Source organism: Oryctolagus cuniculus, chromosome 7 (assembly GCF_051225735.1).
Source record: "Oryctolagus cuniculus isolate XC-2025 breed Fujian yellow rabbit chromosome 7, ASM5122573v1, whole genome shotgun sequence".
Classification (NCBI taxonomy): domain Eukaryota; kingdom Metazoa; phylum Chordata; class Mammalia; order Lagomorpha; family Leporidae; genus Oryctolagus; species Oryctolagus cuniculus.
Window position 1 is genome coordinate 158,396,569 of NC_142873.1, and position 19,324 is coordinate 158,415,892.

Here is a 19,324-nt window from a genome sequence, read left to right on the forward strand (position 1 = left end):
CAGGTGGGCTGGGGCAGAGCAGCAGCTGGAGGGCAGGTGTAGGGGGAGTCAGCAGGAGCAAAGGGGCCTGGGGATGGGGGGGCCCTGGGTGCACAGCTGCATCACAGCTGGTGGGGGCCCAGGCAGGGACCAAGCCAGGCACACAGCCTGGATGGGGAGAGGGTGGACTGGGCTGGGAGGGCCTAAGTGCGGGGAGGCTCCAGGATGGGTGGGGGCAGGGGGGTCGGTTGTCACCACAGCAAGTGCAGCCCTGGAGCTTTGCTTCCCTCTTCCTTAGGATAAATATTTATAGATTCATTTGCCGTCTGCCATACACACTTGGCTGCTTACCTCCTGGTAAAAATAGTGCAGGCTCCCCCACTCCCGCCCTTCCCTTCCCCATCCAGGGTAGAGGACAAAGGGGACCAGGTGAGGCCTCCCCGGCTGCAGGCCTGTTGGAGGAAGCCTGGTGTCGTGGAGCCTGCTGGCCAACCTGAAGTCAAGTGAGGCAGTTGATGGTCAGGGCCCCGGGCCCCACTGGTGCCTGTGGACTCGGGTGTGGGCAACACAGACTTGGAGATGGGGACCAACAGGGCAGAGTGGACATCTAGCTTGGGCAAAGGTCCAGGGCCCTGAAATCAGGGCTGCAAGACTGAGAGAAGTGGGAGCGCTGAGCAGACCCTTCTCTGGCACTCGGCTGGGCTGGGCTGGAATCCTCTCGGATACATGAGCTGAGCACGGCTGTGTATACTGGCCGCTGGCTACAAGGTTGAGGCTCTGGTGGGAGCCCCTGGCCTGTTATCTGTGTACACAAGTGAAGTTCACTTGTGGGATGACCCCTGGGCACACAGGCTGTTTCTGCTGAGTCGGCCTCTCAGTGGGCTCCAGCTGTGTGGGTTTTCATGGTGTTGGTCTGTACGCCGAAGCCCTTGTGACTGTGGAGCTAGGGAGCAGAGCTGCTACCTCCACTTAGCCTTCTGACCTTTGTGGAACACAGAAGTTCAAGCAGCCCTCGCCCTGCTCTCTGGCACAGGGAGGCACAGAGTGCATGTGAGCGTAGACCCTGTCTGCCAAGGCCACCACCTGGCTCCGCTACAGGGTCTGCATTCAGTCGGAGCTCCTTAAAGGGGTGGATGAACAGGTCTGTACACAAGTATGGGCACTCTACGTGTTTGCCCAGCCTTTCTGGCCTTAATGCAGGTCCCAGGCTGACCACATGCCCCCCAGGACCCCCCAGGACCCTCGGGGCCCCAATCATTGACAGAGGCAGGCTAGGCAGCCACGGGGAAGGTGGCCCTCACTCAAGTAGCCGAATTAGGTTTCCGGCTGTTTGTGGCAGGCCATCATGTCCAGGGATTAAGGCGCTGTAACTGTAGCTTCTAGCTTTGCCCATACGGATCTGAGGACTCCCAACCTGTGCCAGCTGGGGCTCCACAGGGCTGGGAAGTGGGTTTCCCAGGAACAGCCAGGCCTTCCAGGACTGCAGGGGCCAGCTGAGGCCAAGGGCGAGAAGGAGAAGCAAAGTCCTCGCTCACACGTGGCCAGGGAGGGGCCGTGAAGGGCCAGGAATGGCTGAAGCAGCAGAGGGGGGGCTGGAAGCAAAGGAGACCTCTGCTGTCCCCACAGGCAGAGGGTGGAGTCACACCTGGCCTGGAGGGGGAGGACTGCCAGGGGATAAGATGTTCTGGTGGGGAAGGTGCCCCCAGTGCAGCCGTGATGGTCGAGCCAGAGGTTGGCACAGGCTGGCCCCAACTCTTGGCTGGCTCCTCCCCAGGGATGTGCAGGGAGACAGCATGTGCACAGCACTGTCACCTGTCACCTTTGCCCACAGCCCCCTCCCTTGCTGGTACTTCAGTTCCCCGTGTGTTGACGGGCCTAACACCCTTCAGAGCAGCCATTAGGGCCAAAACCAGCCTGGCAGGTGCTTCCAAGAACCCGGTGGTGGGAAGGAGACCGCCCCTCGTGTCCTAGCGTCCTCCCTTCCTTCCTTCACTCTGAAGCGTCACTGTGTGCCGCGCTCTGAGGACTGAGTGATTTGTGAGCTGGGCCCAGGCACTCACAGCCCCCTGGGGGAGGTCTCAGGGCAGCTGGATGGAGTCGGGAGGGGTCGGGGCTGCGGGGCTATGCAGGTGGGCATGCAGGCATCTGACCTCTGTGTCCCTCCACCCCTACAGCTGAAGGCACCCGGTGCACTGACCCGCCTGCAGGCAAGCCCGCAATGGCGGCCAAGCGCAAAGGCGGCTTGAAGCTCAACGCCATCTGCGCCAAGCTGAGCCGCCAGGTGGTGGTGGAGAAGGGAGCGGAGGCCAGCTCCCAGGCTGAGGGCAGCCCTCTGCGGCCCCGGGACAAAGAGCGCAGCGGCCCTGAGGCTGGGGTGGCCCGCGCGCCCCGCAGTGAAGAAGACAAGAGGCGGGCGGTGATTGAGAAGTGGGTCAACGGGGAGTACAGCGAAGAGCCAGCGCCCACCCCCCTGCTGGGGCGGATGGCCCGCGAGGGCCTGGAGCTGCCGCCCGAGGGTGTCTACATGGTCCAGCCCCGGGGCTGCAGTGACGAGGAAGACCACGCAGAAGAGGCCCCGAAGGACGGTGGCGTCCTGGAGGAGAAGGACGCGGAGGGGGCAGTCTCCAAGGATGATAGCGGCCCCAGCACCAAGCAGCCTTCAGGTGGGTGTCTGGCCAATGAGGGGAAGTGAGGGGCACAGCAGGACACAGACCTGAGGGGCAGGGGGAGACCCAGTAGCAAAGCAGTAGTGTGTCCAGGGAGCACGCCCACTTCCTCACCTGTTCCCAAATGCCGGCTCCTCATCCAAGTCCAGGGTAAGAAAGGAAGGGATGGAGGAGGCAGCTGCCCAAGAATGGAGCTGCCCAGCACACAGTGGGTCTTCAAGAAATAACGGATGGAGGGACAGGTGGTTGAATGGATAGACAGGGCTGGCTGGCTGGCTGGATGGATGGAGGGACAGACAATGAACACACAACCAGACAGGAGATACGGATAGAGAGGTGGGGGTGGGAGGGAGGCGCTTCACTTTGCACACACCCACAGAGAGGTGAGCCTCTAGGGGGCTGCAGTACCTGGCTGTGTCGGGGATGGGGTGGGGCACAGCAACAGGACACCCTGAGCTACAGAGCTCCTTCTCAGCAAGTACCGGGAGGTTTCTTGAGAGATCCGGAAGAGTCTCTGTTCTCCATTGCTCCACTTGATCTTTCCTGTGTCTCTGTCCTCCTGGGCCGTGAGGGTGGCCTGGCCCACCGCCCTGGCCGGGGCCCTCTGGCTGACCTCTCTCCCACAGGAGGGCTGAGGCCTGGCTCCTCGGGCATCTCCTTGTCCTTTGGACCCAGCAGCCTCTAGCCACTCCCCAGAGGAGGGTGGCCTGGGTTTCAGGCAGACGGGGGACGTCCTGGCGAGCACTGGCGCCCAGGCTCTGGGCCCTTGCGGCAGCCTCCACCTCCCTCCCAGGCTCGTGCCGGTGGCCCGCACCTCCCCTGCCCACTCCCCTATCCCCTTCCCCCTGCAGTGAGGGGCGCATCTCCTCCCTGTGCGGGGAGCCCTGCGCAGCCACATAATTATGCATATAAGATATAAACAGAGCTGTTTAATTATCCTTCGCCACATCAGTGACAGAGTAATTAACAAACATTGCAAGATCAATGAGGAAAAGTGTGACCTTCAGTTTCCTCTGATAGGAAAAGCCCTTGCCGCTGCCAGACACAAGGTGATCGTGCCGGGCCTGAGGAGAGGAGAGGGACAGGGACTAGGGCCACGCTGCTGTCCCTTCCACACCCGTCCACATCCGCACCCAGCCCCACTAGTGTTGAGGAGGTGGAGTGGGCCTCGCCTGCAGCCTCCTTCCCTGGGCTGGGGGGAGTGGAGGAGGCAAGGCTTGAACTGGCCATGGTCCCCTGGCCCAGGCCGTGGCCCTGGGCCCTAGGACAGCCTGGTGAGCATTACTGCCTATCTGCCCTGCTACCCTGGGGCTTCAGGAGTGCGGGGCCCCGAGCTGCCTCTGGGACCCCCACTTGGCCCCTTAGCTGCTTGAGACTGCCTGCCCTTCAGAGCCTCCGTTTCTCTGCCATATATAGTGAGACGCAGCTGCCTCCAGCTATTTTTAGCCCCTTTCCCGGCCCCTGAGCCACTGCATCCAGCAGCCACAGCCCACCACTCCCAGGCTGCCCCCCACCCTCCGGAGCTTGAGGTCAGGACAGCACCTGACCACTGGCCTCCCCGGGGAAACAGCTGTCTGTCGGTGCCTGGAGTTGCTCTGCTCAGCCCGGGTGCCAGGGGCTGCCTGTGGCAGTCCTCTCCTCACCCAGGGCCCCCCTCGCTCCCAGGAGCTTGGAGTTGTGCCTCCTACATGCTGTTGGGTTTGTTGTCCTGCTCAGGACCCACTGCAGATGTGCTGTGCGAAGCCCATACCTGGGGGCTTGGGTGGGACCTGGAGGAAACCCCTTTAACTCCTTCCCTTGCTGTTAATAGTCCCCAGCCTGAGGGCCTGGCGCTGAGTGTGCCCACACAGGCTGGCTTACACAGGTGGGGAGAGGGCGTGGAAACCCCGGGAGCCACGTGGGTCTCACTGTCCTATGTGTGCTCAGCCCTGAGCCAGTGTGGCGCACGGTAGGTGGTTAGCATGTGTTAGTGAAGGAGTGCACTCCTGTGCACGGGGAGTCACACGGTGGCGGTGGGGAGAGCTTGTATGTGGGAGAGGCACCGTAATGGCACTGCCTTCTGCCACGGTCCTGAGGCTCGTCTTGGGGAGCAGGGTGTGGGGTTTGCGGGGCTTGTGTGCGAGTATGTGTCTGTATAGTTAGGAACAGTATCTGGGGCCATGAGCCTGTGAAAATGTGTGTGTGTATGTAGCAATGTGTGAATGTGTGAGTATGAACATGTATGTTGAGGGTAAGGGTGTGTGTGCGTGTATGTGTGAGAGTGAGAAAAAAGAGCGAGAGAGAGACTGCAGGGAGGCTGGGTTCTCACTACACCTTGGATGGAGATGGGGGCAGGATGGGTGAGCCAGACTCGGGGGCACTGCCCTAGGCTTTAGGCCCAACCAGGGCTGGCCTCTCCCACTCTTCCCAGGTGACCCACTCTTGTGTGTGAGCCCAAGGGCTGGAAGATGACAGGGGAGTGTGAAGGATGATTAAATCGCTACTAGACTTGGGGCCCTACATGAGTCTTGGGGACCCTCTCCTGCAGAGTCTGGCCCACTCAGCTGCATTACTGGGGCCGTCAGCAGCCCAAGGAGGGCTTTCCCCTCACCCGCCAGGGCTCCGTGTGAGGGGCCAGGGAGAGTTCTCCAGCCAGGCCCACCCCGATCCCACCCGAGCATCTCCCTCAGCCCCTGGCTCCCTCCTGACTGCCCAGCCACTGCCCCTCATGGCTTCCTGTCCCCAGCCCTTCTCACTGCCCCCACCCCAGGATGCAGGTTGGGGTCTGACCTTACTTCCAGTAAGATGACTTCTCTTTCATATTAGGCCAAGGCGAGAGAGCGGAGACATTTATGAAACTTTGTTTAATGTACTGAAAAGCCATCGGCCAGAACATTTAGGAAATTGATTTTCCTGGCATTGATGAACTCGTTTTATTTTACCCCAGTATTAATTACTTTTTTTTAAAACAAATTAATTTAAGAGTCGTAAAACCTAACAAGTGAGCCAAATGTCCATAGATCATGTCCTGCTCCGCCCCTCCTGGAGCTAGCCCCCTCCACCTATGGGTGGGGGCCCGGTCCCTTCCTCCCCTGCTCCCTCCATGAGGTGACTCACCCCTCTCCTCACCACCCCCGACAGGAGAGGCCTCTTCACTGCGAGACTACGCGGCCTCCACCATGACCGAGTTCCTGGGCATGTTTGGCTATGACGACCAGAACACAAGGGACGAGCTGGCCAGGAAGATCAGCTTCGAGAAGCTGCACGCGGGCTCCACCCCTGAGGCCGCCACCTCCTCCATGCTGCCCACCTCCGAGGAGACCCTCAGCAAGCGGGCACGTTTCTCCAAGTACGAGGAGTACATTCGCAAGCTCAAGGCCGGCGAGCAACTCTCGTGGCCAGCCCACGGCGCCAAGGCTGAGGAACGGGCGGGCAAGGAGGTGGTGGGCCCACTGCCCGGCCTGCGGCTGCCCAGCAACACCGCACACCTGGAGACCAAGGCCACCATCCTGCCCCTGCCATCCCACAGCAGTGTCCAGATGCAGAGCCTGGTGGCCCGGGCCTCTAAGTACGACTTCTTCATCCAAAAACTGAAGACAGGCGAGAACCTGCGGCCCCAGAACGGGAGCACTTACAAGAAGCCATCCAAGTACGACCTGGAGAACGTCAAGTACCTGCACCTGTTCAAACCAGGAGAGGGCAGCCCTGACATGGGCGGGGCCATCGCCTTCAAGACAGGCAAGGTGGGGCGCCCTTCCAAGTACGACGTCCGGGGCATCCAGAAGCCGGGCCCCGCCAAGGTCCCGCCTACCCCCAGCCTGGCTCCTGCACCCCTGGCCAGTGGGCCCAGCACTCCCAGTGCCCCTGGCCCGGGGCCTGAGCCACCTGCCTCCCTGTCCTTCAACACTCCTGAGTACCTGAAGTCAACCTTCTCCAAAACAGACTCCATCACCACGGGGACCGTCTCCACTGTCAAGTAAGGTGCTCCCCACCCCCGCGGCCACCCAGATCCTGGGGTGGGCTAGGCGGGAGGCCCACTTCCCTACTGTGACACTGTCACTGGTGGGCATACACGCTGCTCACGCCCCATGCACACCTCTTGTGCACCCACCCGGGCGCATGCACACTCCCATTCATGCAGGTGCTTACATGTGCACACACCTACGTAACCACGAGGTGCCCTCACCTGGGGCTCACATGCACGCCAGGGGTGCTCACGTACCGTCCATGGCCCTACACAAGCCGCATCACGTGCTCACCATCCAGGGACTCGTGTGCGCACTCACCTGGCAGCAAGCCCATGCCGGCAGGCTTCCTGCACCGGGGCTGCAAGAGCCAAGTGCAGCCTTGTGGTGGGCTGAGAGAAGCCTGCCTTGGGGCGGGGCTTCTAGGGTCTGTGCTGGTGGCCTTTGCTCCCGGGCTCAAGGCCTAGACTCGGAGGGAGGCAAGAAGGGAAGATAGAGGGCTGGGTTGGGGGCACAGACAGCCTTTTTGCCTTGCCAGGGCCAGGGGAGTGCCTGGACGGTGTGCAGCTGACCACGTGGGACTGGGCATTACCCGAACCCTTCTCTTCACAGCACGTGTACAGGGCCTCTAGACCCTGGCGGCGGCTGTCAGCCTGAGGCAGATCCGGGCAGCCCCCTCTGGCAGGAGGCTGGAGGGGCCTTTTCCCATCTGCCCAGCTGCACTTGCTGGCCCCGCCCCTCCTCCCCTGCATTCCTCCTCCGGGGGTCTGGTACCTGCTGTCCAGCCAGCAGCCTCCTGATGTCCCTGCGTGCTGACAGCCCTTGCTGCCGAGGCGCTAAGCCAGGTGGACTCGAGGCCAGGCTGGGCCTGAGGTGGAGCCCGCGAGTCCCCCTCTGCGCTTGGGGCTGCCCTGGCCTTTGCAGAGCTGGGCCCATTGAACGCTGCCCGGTGCCGGCCACGGGGCTCCCTCTGTTCCACCCTGAGAGCCTTGGACACCACAGAGCCAGAGACCCAGGCAGGGCAGGGAGCTGCCCCAGCCACTCCTGGGGCACGAGGCCACCCCCGTCCGCTAATCGGCTGTGCCCTGTGTGTCTCTCACCAGGAACGGACTGCCCACAGATAAACCAGCTGTCACTGAAGATGTAAACATTTACCAGAAATATATTGCCAGGTAGGCCCCTCGGAGGACAGCGCCATGGAGGAAAGTTGGGGGATCCAGGGATGCACAGGAACAGTGAGACCATCACCAGCCCTCTGAGCGCCAGGGCCAGGGTGTCTGCCTCCGCCCCACCCCCACTCACTGTCCCTGACTCTCCCAAGGGTCTGCCCCATGTGCCTTCTCACGGGTGTGGTCCAAGCCACATAGTCCTTAAGCACCGTATACCCCAGGTAGGGCCAGGAGAGGGACTAGGCGGCAGGGTCTAGCCATAGGTGAGTGCAGGGCCCCCTCTCAACTGACCTGGGTCCCACCTCCACTTGGAGCCTTGGGTAGGGTGCAGGTTTCCCTGGAGCCTTCGGGGTGGAGAAGGGGTGTGAGCAGTTGTCCTTTTGACTGTGTGGCAGCCCAGTGGCTCCCCCAGAGAAGCCCTGACACCCCCTGGCCCCCAAGCCACCCCTTTCCAACCCAAAGGTAGCAGGATTGGCAGGTAAATAACCTTCGCCTCAACAAACTGCCCAGGCCAGGCCTCGTGCCAGTTCCTGGTGGGGCAGCACCACACCGGCGCTGACCTTCCAAGTTCCTCCTGTCCCTCCCAGCCCTCTCCTCCCTCATCCCTGTCTGCCTTTTCAGCTTTGCTCTGTTCCGTCTTCTCTTCATTATTATTATCGTCGTTATTAGTGCATCAGCAGATGGCCCCTTTGGCAGCTTTAGCTCAAATATTTATTTGCAAGCGGTTTCCCCCTTACGGGAGGGGTTTCTCTCCCTGCTGCGCTGTGTCGTCATCCTTGGTGGGGCTGGCCACCCGCACAAACCACGTTCTCCGCCGTCATCCCAGTGTGCTCTCCCCAGTTTGGCCGCCCAGGGCTGGTCATCACCAAGGCTGAGAACCACGTCCCGAGCAGCACGGGCCTGCAAATGGACTGGGGTTTTCTGGGAGGTGGGCAGAGACCGGGCAGTGCGGGCTCCTGGCTGCGGAGTTGGCTGGAGACTGAGCTCCCCGCTGCAGGAAGCCAAACAGATGCTAGGCTTTAAAAATTCATAACTCTGGACTGTTTCAAGTGTCGGGAAAAGCCCGGGACAGAGAGAGCCCTTTAACACCTCTCAGGAGCAGAGCCCTGGCTGGCCATGCCACAATCACCAGCACCTGGCCAGAGCTGGGTGGGCTGTGGGCCACATTTGGACTCTGGATCTCCTCGGCTGTCCCTGGCATGGCACAGGGCCCACCCCCCATGACTTCCTCCCCACCTGGCACTCATTCCCAGGTGGCGGCTGGCAGGTGTGGAGCCTACAGGCTAGGCCTGGACTGCCAGTGGGCCCAGTCACTTCCCAGGTCTCTGCACCCCTCCCCCAGCCCCACAGAGCCCTGCAAACCCAGCGGCACTTCTCTGGGGCATGGGCATGAAGAGGTGACTGCTCAGACCTGAGACCCTGGATGAGTGCCCCCTGGGGGACCCTGAGAAGGGCTTGACTGCACTCCTCCCTCCCTCCAGGTTCTCGGGCAGTCAGCACTGTGGCCACATCCACTGCGCCTACCAGTACCGCGAGCACTACCACTGCCTTGACCCCGAGTGCAACTACCAGGTAGAGGCCGCCCGGCCAGCTCTGCTTCCCCACCGTGCACGGCGTGCTGCAGGCCGTTTCTGGAAGTAGGGTGGGGGGGTGCTTGATCAAATTGAGGCTCAGAGAGATTGTCACTTATGTCTGAAGCCACCTGTGGCAAGCGTGGCACCCGTAGAGAGGTGGCACTCGGGCAGTCTACACCAGGCAGAGCTGCCACCCCTCGGAGCCCCTGCCTTCAGCATCTGGCCGGGGTCATCTTCTGCGCTCCTGGCCATGGCTGCTGGGAGCCTCAGGGAAGGGTTTGTGGTTCTCGAACCCTGGAAACTGCTCGCTCCAAGGGCCAGTGTGCTGGGAACTGGCCTTGGGCAGCCTCTGCTGCCACAACCCCCAGCAGGTTATTTATAGAGTGACCTGAGGGCACAGGGGCCACCACCCGGCCCAGGCGCACTTGGCACGGCGGGCGGGAGGGGCGGGGGCAGGCTCCTGCCAACTCGGCGTTGTCTCCTGGCAGAGGTTCACGAGCAAGCAGGACGTGATCCGGCACTACAACATGCACAAGAAGCGGGACAACTCCCTGCAGCACGGCTTCATGCGCTTCAGCCCGCTGGACGACTGCAGCGTCTACTACCACGGCTGCCACCTGAACGGAAAGAGCACCCACTACCACTGCATGCAGGTGCCTCTGCCCCCGGCAGCCGGCCAGCCGGCGGAGCGGCGGGGGCTCGCACGTGGGCCGTGTCTGGGGGGCCCAGGGCGGGGCCTTCCCCATGGCCATACTTGGTGTGGGTGAAATTCAGCGAGCTGTTTATACAGACCGACATTTTTCAGGCTTTACCACCAAGAGCAGCATTGCAGATGACTCCTGAGGAGGTTTTTGTTTAATTCTTTGTTTTAATGCCACACTGAGTCTGGGCTTTTTCAAGGTGTCAGGCCTAGGAGGAGCGACTTTGGGTTGCAGTAGCAGCCGCCGTGCCTCCCCCCGGTATTTGGCAGGGGTTGTTATGGCCTCTCTGAAACAACCTGGGCCACGGGGAGGGGGGCCCGCCCTCCGGGCTCTGAGATGGTGCAGGCGCTGGCACAGGCCGGCCTTCACGAGGGTTCAGATTCCACCGCTTTTTACTCAATATGGCAACATTGCCTGCCTGGCCCAGCGGCGGTGGGGTGGGAGGGCCCCGGGCCAAGGAATCATCCACTAAGGAAGTCCCCAGGCTAAAGGTGACCTCCAGGGTCCAGCCCCTGTCCAGCTGGAGGGTTTGGAGGTCGGGCCGCACTCTAGGACACCAAACCAGCTCATGCAGAGCACAGCTCCCTCGGCTGGGCTGCGCGTTCAGGGTCTGTGAGCAAAGCCCAGCCCTCAGCAGGCCTCTCCTGGGGAGCCCGGGTGGTGCTCTGAGTGGCCAGCCCCCAAGACCCCCAGGCTGAGGTGTGAAGCTCTCCCTTGGCCCCAGCTGCGTCCGATAGCTCTGACCTTGGCCCGGCGTGCCCGGCGTCCATTGCACTGACTGCGTTCTGGCCCCTGCAGGTGGGCTGTAACAAGGTGTACACCAGCACCTCAGACGTGATGACCCACGAGAACTTCCACAAGAAGAACACCCAGCTCATCAACGACGGCTTCCAGCGCTTCCGAGCCACCGAGGACTGTGGCTCAGCCGACTGCCAGTTCTACGGGCAGAAGACCACACACTTCCACTGCAGGTGAGCAGGGCCTGGCCGGCGCTGGGGGCTGGGGGCACCTCCTGGGCTGGAGGAGGAACAGAGGCAGGAAGCACGCTCACGGGACGGCTCAGGGCCCTGCCTCCTCCACAGGAGTAGGGACGAGGGGAGGGGGCTGCCCAGAGACCAGCCTGGGTCTTCCATCCCGGACACCGTCCCTCCCAGGGCCGTGGCGGGGGGACACAGGGCGGAGCCTCCGCTGGGTGCCCGGAGGCCCCGTGACAGGCTCACGATGTCCTGCCCAGGCGCCCCGGCTGTACTTTCACCTTCAAGAACAAGTGTGACATCGAGAAGCACAAGAGCTACCACATCAAGGACGATGCCTACGCTAAGGACGGCTTCAAGAAGTTCTACAAGTACGAGGAGTGCAAGTACGAGGGCTGCATGTACAGCAAGGCCACCAACCACTTCCACTGCATCCGCGCCGGCTGCGGCTTCACCTTCACCTCCACCAGCCAGATGACCTCGCACAAGCGCAAGCATGAGCGCCGGCACATCCGCTCCTCGGGCGTGCTGGGGCTGCCGCCCTCGCTGCTGGGCGCCAAGGACACGGAGCACGAGGAGTCCAGCAACGACGACCTGGTCGACTTTTCTGCCCTGAGCAGCAAGAACTCCAGCCTCAGCGCCTCCCCCACCAGCCAGCAGCCCGCCGCGCCCCTGGCCTCCGCGGCCGAGGCTGCGCCCGGCGCCACCAAGCCTCCCAACAGCAAGATCTCGGGGCTGCTGCCCCAGGGCTTGCCTGGCTCCATCCCCCTGGCCCTGGCCCTCTCCAACTCTGGCCTGCCCTCCGCAGCGCCCTACTTCCCTCTCCTGCCTGGCCGTGGCAGTGCCTCCCTGCCCGCCGGTGCTCCTGGCCTCCTGGGTGCCATGTCGTCGGGGGCCGCAGCCTCGGCCGCCCCTGACACACCTGCTCTGGTGGCCTCCGGAGCTGCAGACTCGGCCCCGGGGGCTGCCAGCTCTGTCCCAGTGCCCCCGGCCTCCATCATGGAGAGGATCTCTGCGAGCAAGGGCCTCATCTCACCCATGATGGCCAGACTGGCTGCGGCCGCCCTCAAGCCCTCTGCCACCTTTGACCCAGGTGAGCAGGCTGGGCCCCGCCCAGGAAGCACGTGCCTTCTGAACCCCAGTGGCCCCGGGGAGCAGAGCAGAGCAGGGGGCTGTTGGCAAAGGGTGTCTGTCTGGTCCCCACACCCAAGTCTCCTGTCCACCAGCACCCCCTCTTGGCTGGTCTCTGCCTCCATCCTGTTTGTTTTTCCTTTGGGGCCCCTTGTTCTGGTCTGCCTGCCCCCCAGGCAGCTCTCGCCTCTGTTCCCCATCGGTGAAGTGGGGGCAGTAAGGGGTGCCTGTGCATCCGGGGACAACTGCAGATCCCTCCCCGTCCTCCCACCTTCACATCACTGGTGAGGGCCTCCCAAGCCCCTGCTCGCCCTTCCCTAGGGCCTCTTCGGCTGACCCGGCAGGGCCAGGAGTCCAGCCCACGGCAGGGTGGCTGTGCCTTCCACCTGGACGCCTGTCGAGACCAAAGGCTGCTCCACGCTGTCCCCCCATAGAAGTGATACAAACCTGGTCTGCACAGTGCAGCCTGGCAGCCGCTAGCCACACACAGCTACTGAACACTTAAAGCCAGCCGGGTGCGACAGGGAAACTGGATCTTAGCTGTCATTAATTTGGTTTTAAATAGGAACACCTGGCCAGCAGTTGTGGGGGGGTGGGGGGAGCCAGTCACATCTCTGTATTCACCTGGGCTCCCGGGGTGGGGTGGGGGCAGTTCCTTCTCTCCCTCCCTCCTTCCTTTCCTGTATTTATTTATTTATTTATATTTTTATTTATTTATATTTTTATTTATTTATTTGGTGGCGGGGACTTTTTCTTTCCCCTCCCTCCCGTCTCTTTTTCCTGGACTGGGTAATCAGTATTGGTCAGATCATTGTGAGGAGGTCAGGTCCTGTCTGGGATGTGGCTTGTTTCATTCATTCACTCAACAACCACCGATGGGAGCAGCCTGCTGGGTCTCACTGGGAGCCAGGCACGAGCCAGCGGGACCACAGACAGAAGCTTGTGCTGTGGTGCTGACGGAGCTGCGGGGACGTCTGTCCCCAGGCACCCAGCTAGGAAGTGATGGAGATGTGGCCCAGAGTCTGGCCCCTGGGCCTGGATGCTCTGCCTGCTTGGAGACTGGGAACCAGCCAAGACCGAGGTCTCTGCAGCCCAGCCTGGCCTCTGCTGAGACCTCCCCGAGGGCAGCCAGTGCGGGGCAAGGGGACCTCGGCAGGTGACTTCTGGGAGCTGCTGGGGGTGGACCCCGGGGGCTACCAACTCTCAGGTCCCCAGTGGTCCCAGTGGGAGCAACCGGCCTGCATTCCCAGTAGGGGAGGGGTCCTGCCCAGGCCGCGGCTGGCCAGCAGGGCAGGGGCCCATTCCAGGCCACACTGGGCGCGACGGCCAGACTGTCAAGCGCTATCTTTTCCTCAGAAAACTCTCCTTCCCCCAAAAGAAAGGTCAAGGGGAGGGGGCCTTTTTCCTTTACTTTTTAATAAAATGCCACTTGCTGTCTGTGAAGCAGCGCTCTGTCAGCTGTAGCGCCTTGGGGCAAATTAATATTTCAGTCACTTGGGGATTGTGGGGGAAGGCTCGGCGGACACGTTCCTGTCAGCAACTTCTCTGCCCCTGCTCTGCTCTCCCTCGGACCCAGCCCGGCTGGCCGGCTGGCCTCTCGGCCCTGCCCTGGACAGCTTGACGGCCGAGGTCACACAGTTTGAACCGCCCTGATTGGCCGTCAGCTCCGATAGCCCTGACACAGCAGATGCCCTTCCCGGGCATGCTCAGTGCGGCGGGGCCGTCGCCCCGGCAACAGTGGGCCGGGGACCACGGAGGGGCCGCTCCCAGTCCAGAGCTGCCACTTTGCCTCAGCATTAACAGAGTCTTTAATAAAAGCCTAAGCGGCAGCCCCACAAATTGACTGTGACAGTTGGTGGAGAAAATGAAGGGCCCCCGCCCCCGCCCCAACCCCCTCCCCAGCCTCCCCCCCTTCTCCTCCAGGAGGCCCTGAGCCAGGACAACTTTGACATAATTTTGCAATAATTATCACTTGAAGAATCGCCACACAGGGGTACGCGTCGCAGGCAATCACGTCAGCGGGGGGATTCGCTGACCGCCAGTCAGGCCTCCCCGGCCCTGCTGCCGGGAGGGGGGACCGCGGTCTGTGCCCCTCTGACCCCCTCTCCCCTCCCCTCCCCCTGTAGGAAGCGGGCAGCAGGCCGCCCCCGCCAGGTTCCCCCCAGCCCAGGTGAAGCAGGAGCCCGGTGAGAACCCCGGCGCCCTGGGCCCCCACGAGGCCTCCCAGGACCGCAGTCGAGACCTGGCTGTGAAGGAGCCCAGGTGAGGCGAGGCCTGGCCCCCAGGAGGAGGCTCCCTGCACGACACCCTCTGAGCTGGACCCCGGAGGGGCGGCCAGGGCCCAGCCCGCCCAGCGAGGCAGGATGGGCGCCCGGGGCGGGCTGGGAGGGCCGGGCCCTCGGGGGGCTGTCCCATCCGCCGCCCATGGCTGAGCTAGAGCCCCCTGGTTTGTGTGTTCCAGTAATGAATCAAATGGCCACGCAGTCCCGGCAAATTCATCTCTTTTATCCTCGCTTATGAATAAGGTAAGAACATCCATCACTCGCCTCCCATTCCCCACCCAGAGAAATTAAAGCTGTGCTGGGGGCTTGGGGGGGAGGTGTTTGTTTTTTAATGTTTTCCCTCTAATAAGATGAGTTTGTACCATTTAAATTTTGAGGCCATTTTTCATCGGATATAATTTCAGAGCCACTGCTTACAAATTAATTTAATGAACTGGCTGCAGAAATATATCCCAGCCTCTGACACCTTTTTTTTCCCTTCAGATGGAGGGCTCCAGAAGCTTTTCCTGAGCCCTCTAACTTCTTCTCGCTCTTAGTTATTAATTTTATTTATTTATTTTATCTATTTTTTGTTTGTTTAAGGAGGGGTGGGGGCAGGGGAGCTAAAGTGGGAGCGGGTTGAGTAATGGTGTCGGACGCCTTCCGGAGAGGTCGCACTGGAATATTTATTTTAAATAATGCAGGGTCTCTGTAAATTATACATCATCTCAAATATATTTTTCCCCTTCACATGATAAATTTGACTACAGCAAGATTAATTTGGTTACCCTACACAAGTGACGGTTGTACAGGGAGCCAGGCCTGGGCCCGACCTCACGGGGCGGGGGTCCTGCCTGGGCACTTGGCGGGACAGCAGCCTCCGGCTGCCCCTGGCTGCCCTGCCGCCTCCGCTCCTGCCTGCTCTCTCGCTCTCAGCCCCTGCCCCCTGCCCCCTGCCCCCTGCACCCCCCACCCATGCCCGGGGCTCCCCTCCCACCCCGCTGCAGCCAGCCTGTCTTGATCTTCCCCGGGAGCCTCCCGCCCTGCTCCTCCTTTGTGTGTCTTCTCTTGTTCTCAAGGAGTTCCTGGGGTCCCCCCAGCCCTCCCCCTCCTCCTCCTTTTGAAAACCTTCTGGCAGGGAAGTAACCAGGGAGCCGCGAAGTCTGGGGCAAGAGGGCTGCAGCGCACCCCGAGTCGCGGCCCCGGCCTGAGTGATGGACCCCGGCAGCGCGGGTTTGTGTGCAGGAGCCCGAGGAGGCCTTGCACCCCCACCCCCAGGCCACGGCCGCGGCCACTCAGAGATGCCCTTCTGGAGCCACAGCCAAGGGCCGTGGGGCCGCATTCTCGGCTCCCAGCACCACAGGGCTGAGGTCGGTCCCAAGAGGACTGAGTGGCCCAGCGCTGCCGCGCCTCCCCAGGCAGGCGTGCGCGTGGCCCCAGCCCCCGGCCCTGCCCCACATCAGCTCCTGTCCCCGCAGATGTCTCAGGGCAACCCCGGCCTCGGCAGCCTGTTGAACATCAAGACGGAAGCGGAGGGCAGCCCCGCGGCGGAGCCCTCGCCCTTCCTGGGCAAGGCCGTGAAGGCCCTGGCGCAGGAGAAGCTGTCAGAGCCCTGGAAGGTGTACCTGCGCAGGTGAGGGGCCGGCCTGGGGGTCGGGCGGGGAGAGCCCCGCGGCCCACGGTGCCCGCCCCTCCTGGTGGCCAGCGCCCCCGGCTGCGTTCTCACCGACCGGCTGCTCTGGCTAGGTTTGGTACCAAGGACTTCTGCGACGCCCAGTGCGACTTCCTCCACAAGGCTCACTTCCACTGCGTGGTGGAGGAGTGCGGCGCTCTCTTCAGCACCCTGGACGGGGCTATCAAGCATGCGAAGTGAGTAGTGAGTGGGGGTCCTCAGGGACCCGTCTGCCGCCCAGGCTGCCCTGGGGCTGGGTGTGGTGGGAGCTGGGGCTGCCCAGGCCCCTAGTGCCCTGCCAGGCAGGGCCCAGGGACGCCTCCCCGTGAGTGGACAAAGGGCGGGTCTCGCAGCCTCCCACCATGCCCTCAAGCCGGCGTCTCAGGCCCCTGCCCAGGTCCCACCCGGCTGCGGGTCCAGGTGGAGCCGTGAGCCAGAGCAGGCTGGGGGTGGGCGCCCTAGGTGAAGGCCTTTCCAAGCTGCGCTGTCACATCTTTGGCTTCTCTTTCACCTGAAAAGAGTGCGGTTAACTTGTAAGCCCCCCCTTGGCAGTAAAAAACGCAAGCCCAACCGCCTGCTGACACTTGAACTCAGAACTTTACTCTCACGAGTGCTGAGAGTCCTTCCCAGCCTCAGAGCAGGTTCTAGCAGGAAGGGCCTCCATGCGGCAGGGCTTGCCGCTACACACAGACACACACAGAGATACAGACAGGGATACAGACATGCACAGACACACACGCAGAGACACAAACACACACAGACATATACACAGACACACAAACACACACAGACATATACACAGACACACACAGAGATACAGAGATACAGAGACACAAACACACACAGACATAGAGATACACAGACACATATACACAGACACACACAGAGATACACAGACACACACAGACACAAACACACACAGACACACAGTAGAAGGCCCAGCCAGCAGCCCACGTTCACACCCAGAGGCAGAGTAGCGTGCCCTCAAGTGATTCCCGTGAGGCCCGCCCCTGGGCCCCTGGGCTTGTGCTGGGGCATGGGAGGCGTGGCCAGGGCAGGGCCGGCCTGCTCAGGGTCCCCTTGGCTTGCACCTGGGCCCCTGGGCTTGTGCTGGGGCGTGGGAGGCGCAGCCAGGGCAGGGCCGGCCTGCTCAGGGTCCCCTTGGGTTGCACCTGGGCCCCTGGGCTTGTGCTGGGGCGTGGGAGGTGTGGCCAGGGCAGGGCCAGCCTGCTCAGGGTCCCCTTGGCTTGCACCTGAGACGCCGTCTTCTGCCCCTCACAGCTTCCACTTCCGGACAGAGGGAGGAGCAGCAAAGGGCAACGCGGAGGCCCCCTTCCCGGCCTCAGCTGCTGAGACCAAACCTCCCTTGGCCCCTTCGCCCCCTCCGGCACCTCCGGTCAGCACGGCCCCGGTGTCCTCCCTGGAGGGGCCCGCTCCCAGCCCGGCCTCGGTGCCCTCCACCCCCACCCTGCTTGCCTGGAAGCAGCTGGCTTCCACCATACCCCAGATGCCTCAGATTCCAGCGTCAGTGCCTCACCTGCCCGCGTCGCCCTTGGCAACGACTTCTCTAGAGAACGCCAAGCCCCAGGTCAAACCCGGATTCCTCCAGTTCCAGGAGAAGTGAGTCCCTTGATGAGCCGGGAGCCCGCGTCCCCCGTGCGTGTCGGGAGTAGGTGCTAGTGAGGGCAGCCAAGGGCCTGCTGCTCACCCCGCAGTTAGCGCGGCTGCCACAAGCTTCCCAGGGACACAGCCGTTGGGTGATGTCCTTCTAGCCAAAGATGCTGCCGCTCACAGCTCACTGCCGGTTCCCCGAGCAGGCCGGCGGGGTCCAGGCAGCGGCGGCGGTAGCCGCTGTTCCCACTGGGCTGGTGGTGATCCTGCAAGGACCGGCGTGGGTGGTCCTCAGGGCCCTGGCTCCCTGTAGGCCTCCTGTTGGCCTCCTTCTGTGGCCGAGTCTGCAGAGCACGAAAGTCACAGGTGGGGACGCGGGGGCCAGGCGCCCCCCAGGCCCGCGCCCACGGCACAGGGCTCTGCGCTCTGAGGGCTGGAAGAGACCTTCCTCACTGGATGGTGGTGGCTCCTTGCGGCGAGAACGGTGACTCTGTATGTGTGCGGCTTCCTGTTCTCAATAAAAGTAATAAATTGGATTATTTATACCGCCTGAGTGGCAGCTGTCCTCCTCTCTGAGCACCTGGGGCCGGGCCCACAGCGGGAAGGGGACCAGCGCACCTCTCGGTCCCTCCCCCACGTCCCTCCCTCCTTCTCCACCCCCACATGGTAGCCCCCTTAGTGTCCTGGCCCTCACTGTACTTCCGCTGGGGGGAGGGGTGGGGCTGGTCTGCAGTGCTGCCAAAGGCTGGAGCCCCGAGTTCCCCCCGCACCCCTCGGCGGCCTTGGGAGGGGCTGCGGGCCCTGCCAGCATCCCAGGCGGGCCGGCCGTAAGGGGTTGGCCCAGCACTGCTCCCCACGCCTCGGGTCTGGTTCTCTGCGGGGGTGAGTGCCACAGGCCCCAGCCGACCCTGAGAGCAGCAGCAGGAGCTGATACCAGGCACATATTCCCACCTGCTAAGCCTCCCGATAGGGCCCACCCATCTGCAGTGTGCCAGTCAGCCCCATCCAAGGCAGTGCTGTGCCGTGCCAGCCAGGCCCTCCCTGGCACCCTGCCAGGACTGGCAGCACCATCTCTTACTTTCATATCCAAGAAGTTATTGCAGCCATCCTTATCTGTAATCCTGAGGTGTGGCCGTGGAAACTACATGTCCCAGCATGCAATGCTCTGTGCACCTGGGATGCCGCAATCTCTGGGCACCATGCGGAGCACCTGAAAGAGGCCAGAAGGCATGCTGGGATGTGTAGTGTCCTCTGACTGAATCGTCCTGTTGAGCAGGAGAGCAGCCTCTTGATTGCACCACTGGGGCCGGGGAGTGACCCCAGCACGAGCAGAGTCAGGGCCCCGGGGGGCGGGCCTGGGAAAGCCAATGACCTTCTGGGCTGTGGTTTCCTTCCAGCGATCCGTGCCTTGCCACCGACTGCAAGTACGCCAACAAGTTCCACTTCCACTGTCTCTTTGGGAACTGCAAGTACGTGTGTAAGACCTCCGGCAAGGCCGAATCCCACTGCCTCGACCACATCAACCCCAACAACAACCTAGTGAACGTGCGAGACCAGTTTGCTTACTACTCCCTGCAGTGTCTCTGCCCCAACCAGGTCAGTAGGACGGGGGGCTGGGCTGGGAGCGAGGGGTGGCGCGGGG

General features: G+C 62.4%; 1 protein-coding gene across 1 annotated transcript in view; it reads left to right on the forward strand.

Moving 5' to 3' along the window:
* Positions 1-18,222, forward strand: part of CASZ1 (castor zinc finger 1) — a 42,559-nt gene extending 24,337 nt beyond the window's left edge. Inside the window, exons 3-14 of the mRNA XM_089301481.1 lie at positions 2,154-2,642; positions 5,766-6,600; positions 7,693-7,761; positions 9,240-9,330; positions 9,821-9,985; positions 10,832-11,004; positions 11,268-12,100; positions 14,265-14,400; positions 14,600-14,663; positions 15,878-16,032; positions 16,146-16,268; positions 17,353-18,222. Coding sequence (XP_089157607.1) covers positions 2,154-2,642; positions 5,766-6,600; positions 7,693-7,761; positions 9,240-9,330; positions 9,821-9,985; positions 10,832-11,004; positions 11,268-12,100; positions 14,265-14,400; positions 14,600-14,663; positions 15,878-16,032; positions 16,146-16,268; positions 17,353-17,695 — 3,476 coding nt within the window. The 3' untranslated portion in view covers positions 17,696-18,222. The remainder of the gene's footprint in view (positions 1-2,153; positions 2,643-5,765; positions 6,601-7,692; positions 7,762-9,239; positions 9,331-9,820; positions 9,986-10,831; positions 11,005-11,267; positions 12,101-14,264; positions 14,401-14,599; positions 14,664-15,877; positions 16,033-16,145; positions 16,269-17,352) is intronic.
* The last annotated feature ends 1,102 nt before the right edge of the window (positions 18,223-19,324 follow it).